At 50.2% G+C, this 3,135-nt stretch overlaps 1 protein-coding gene across 1 annotated transcript; it reads left to right on the top strand.

Annotated features, from left to right (window-relative positions):
- Positions 1–129: 129 nt before the first annotated feature.
- Positions 130–2,098, top strand: VOLCADRAFT_101216 (uncharacterized protein; the record flags this gene model as incomplete). The annotated part of the gene is made up of 4 exons (XM_002959657.1): positions 130–301; positions 922–970; positions 1,351–1,484; positions 1,902–2,098. Coding segments are annotated over 4 exons (552 nt in total), but the record flags the coding sequence as incomplete, so codon positions are not given.
- Positions 2,099–3,135: the final 1,037 nt, after the last annotated feature.

Raw genomic sequence — 3,135 nt, 5'->3', positions numbered from 1 at the left:
ATTTAAAGTCCAATTATATTGTTGCTTTATGTTTTTATCGAATCCAATTTTTAATTCTCTTTTTGATTCAGATTTTCCTAATTCACTCTAAAATTCGCTCAAAAAAGTGGATTTCTTGGTGGCCTTCAGGTGGTGACCCACACGGCCCCCGCGTTCTTCACTTTCCACCTCGGCAACGCCTTCGAGCGCCCGTCTGGAACCAGCTCCGGAACCGAAATTTGCCTGGATTTTAGTGTGTACGATGACCCTGAGATCATTAACGATCTGTCCCTGGATCGTCTTAAAGCCTTCCCGGGCAAAGGTGAGATGTATGCATGGATGGGTGGATGGGTGGCTGCTGGATGGTGGTCGGGGCGCGGGGGCTGCTGGTCCGTGTGTAGTGGCGGCGGTAGTACGGCAGCACTTGGATGAGACTTCATAAGGCCCATCCGACCCCGTTCCAGCAGTTGGCGCTTTTAAGACGCCGGCAGTTAAACCCTAACTAAGATTGATGTGCCTGCTGTGTTTGACAACTTCCCTTCTATGCAGAAAAGTGCAACATTTCTCTAAGACCTTGACATGGGCGCTTCTCGTGTGTGTGTGTGTGTGTGTGTGTGTGTGTGTGTGTGTGTGTGTGGAGGGGGGCAGTTTTTCTAAAACCCTCCCACATTCCCGTTCCACATCATTCCCACAATCCGACGCCTTTCAAATATGAAACCCTTGTTACACACGCACCATTCGTACACACGTTACATTTATGTGTGTGTGTGTTTCGCCGTCTCCCCTCGCCCGCGCCATCTAACCCCCCACCCATCCCGCATGACTTAAACATTGAAGACATATCACCCGGCCGGCTGAGGAGACTGGTCATTCCGTTGCGGGATGCGGCCAACCGACCGGTGGGTCCATCGTCATTGGCGGCTCCCGTGCCGCTGCTTACAGACGAGAACGCGTACGGCAATTTTTTCGAGTTCCCGGCCATCAACCCACGGTGAGGTCTTGAAAGGGTGAGGTAGCGGATTTGCACAACGTCATTTCTGTACGATAGTTGTACACCTGTACGGCGGGTCCCTGTACAGGTGTCGTACTGATTCTGGTGTCTGGGGGGTTGCAGGAAAACAGATGGAAGGAGTAGAAGGCGGAAGGACGGGGAGATGGACCTGTCTGCCCGTAACTTTATGTGAACGGTTTTATGTGACAGCTTAAAAACTAACGTGATAAGGCGCATTACATGTGACGGCGTTATATTTTTGGTGTATTATTGTGTAGGCTGTGGAGTCCCCCTTGGTGTTCATCAAGTCATGAGTCTGTCGCCCTTCATTCATTCATTCATTCATTCCTCTTGCTGCCTTTTTGCCTTTGACTCTGCAGATTCCGGGGGAAGCCGTACAGGTACATGTACGGCACCGCTGCCATACGACCGACCAATATGGGCAACGCGCTGGCTCGTCACGACCTGGAAAAAGGGAGCAGTTTTGTGTGTTCCATACCGGGAAGCATGCCAGGTGGGTTTTAGGGTTTTAGGGTTTTACTTGGGTTAAAATCCTGGCCCTGCTCTTTCCTGCCCTCCTAGAACGCGCGTTCTTTCCCTTCCCTTTCCTGCCAGCCCCAGCCCCAGCTCCACTTGGGAGCCGGCAGTTGGTCCTTCCCTTCGTGCATGTGATTCCCGTGTGAAGTCCGGGGGCCTGCTGACCGCGTACGAACGCGTTCTGGTTATCATAATCATAAGCGGTGCATCAGCATCAGGGAATATGTTGCTTCTTACCTCGTACCGCCGCATCCATTCGCATCCATGTTGTTTTTCCAACCACTGTATGTACCCTTCGTTTACCTGTTCACCTCCTGTTTTTCTGACGAACTTCTGTTTTTCCGGCAACGGCGGGAGATATTAGCTGCCACTCGACGAAACCCCCCACTTGCAGGGCAGCCCATTTTTGTGCCGCGACCCGACGGGTCAACCGAGGATGACGGAGTGCTGCTGGCCCCGAAGATCATGCCGGGCGGGAGAAGCGTATTGTGTGTGTATGACGCAGCGGATATGAGCGGGCTGGCGAACGTGGACTTGCCGTTTAAGGTGCCGTACCGATTTCACGGCGCTTACGTGGCAGCGAAGGACTAAGCGTGCGTTTGGGGTCCTGGGTCCGCTTTGCGCCGATCGACACAATGTGAACCGGAACTTGTGAGGAACAAGGTGACTTGTTGTTAAATAAGTGGGAGAATTATATTACGTGCATTTCACGATCTCACAATTTAACGATATATATATAACAAAGAGGGGGGTTTTACCGTTTTCTGTTTTCCGGCTGATCCTGTATTTTCAGGGTTTCTTGTGCTGCCAAACCAATTTAAGAAAATCTCTTGATTGTGAACACGGCAGGTTGTGCATATGCATGAAAGCGGTGTAGGAAAAATAGTTTGCTGTCTGTGTATTTGTCTTGTTGCTAATGTGTGGGCTTTTGCGCTAAGTCCAAATAAAAGATAGGCTATTTATTTATGTTGAGATTGTTTGTCAAACCTTAGTCTGCGGCTGTGCTGCTTGTTGGAGTCTGACAGTCTGCTGGTGTCCTGCGGTTTCATCATCAAGTCGCCGCTGTCACCCGCCAAGGATGGCCACACGGCCGTTTGCGTCTTTGTCGACATTTGTTGACAAAATTCGTCATGTTCGTCGTGCCGACGCACGACCAAATCACTATGATCCTTCAGATCGCATAAATCTTGCGTGATGAAATATCTCACCTGCGAACATGGCTCTGTATCGACTGACTTCCTACCGTCAGATCGTGACCCGCGGTTCACTGTGTAAGCAATGTGCAACACAGCCCAGCAACTGCACTTCAAAAAACAGCAGCTCTCCACGTCGTTCCACCCTCACCACTTTAGGAAAAAAGTATTAACAGTAAAAGAGAAGGAGCAAGATTTGGAGGTAACATAGACGAAGTTGGTAGCAATAGGTTAGAGTTGTTGGGCTACTATAGTTGCTACCATGGTTGCTACCTGGGTAAGTGGAAGTGTTTTTTATAAAAGGGTAGCTGGTTCTTATAAAAACGGATGGACTAACTGAGCGAACAGTGAATCACGTCCTGCAAGAGATTCTACGCAATTATGTAGGGGGCCGGAACTCACCGACTTGCTGGGGGCCGAACACTGGGGCCGAAC

The sequence above is a fragment of the Volvox carteri genome (assembly GCF_000143455.1).
Source record: "Volvox carteri f. nagariensis unplaced genomic scaffold VOLCAscaffold_495, whole genome shotgun sequence".
NCBI classification, from domain to species: Eukaryota; Viridiplantae; Chlorophyta; class Chlorophyceae; order Chlamydomonadales; family Volvocaceae; genus Volvox; species Volvox carteri.
The sequence above is the reverse complement of the archived record's forward strand: the minus strand, read 5'-3'. Positions and strand labels throughout refer to the sequence as shown.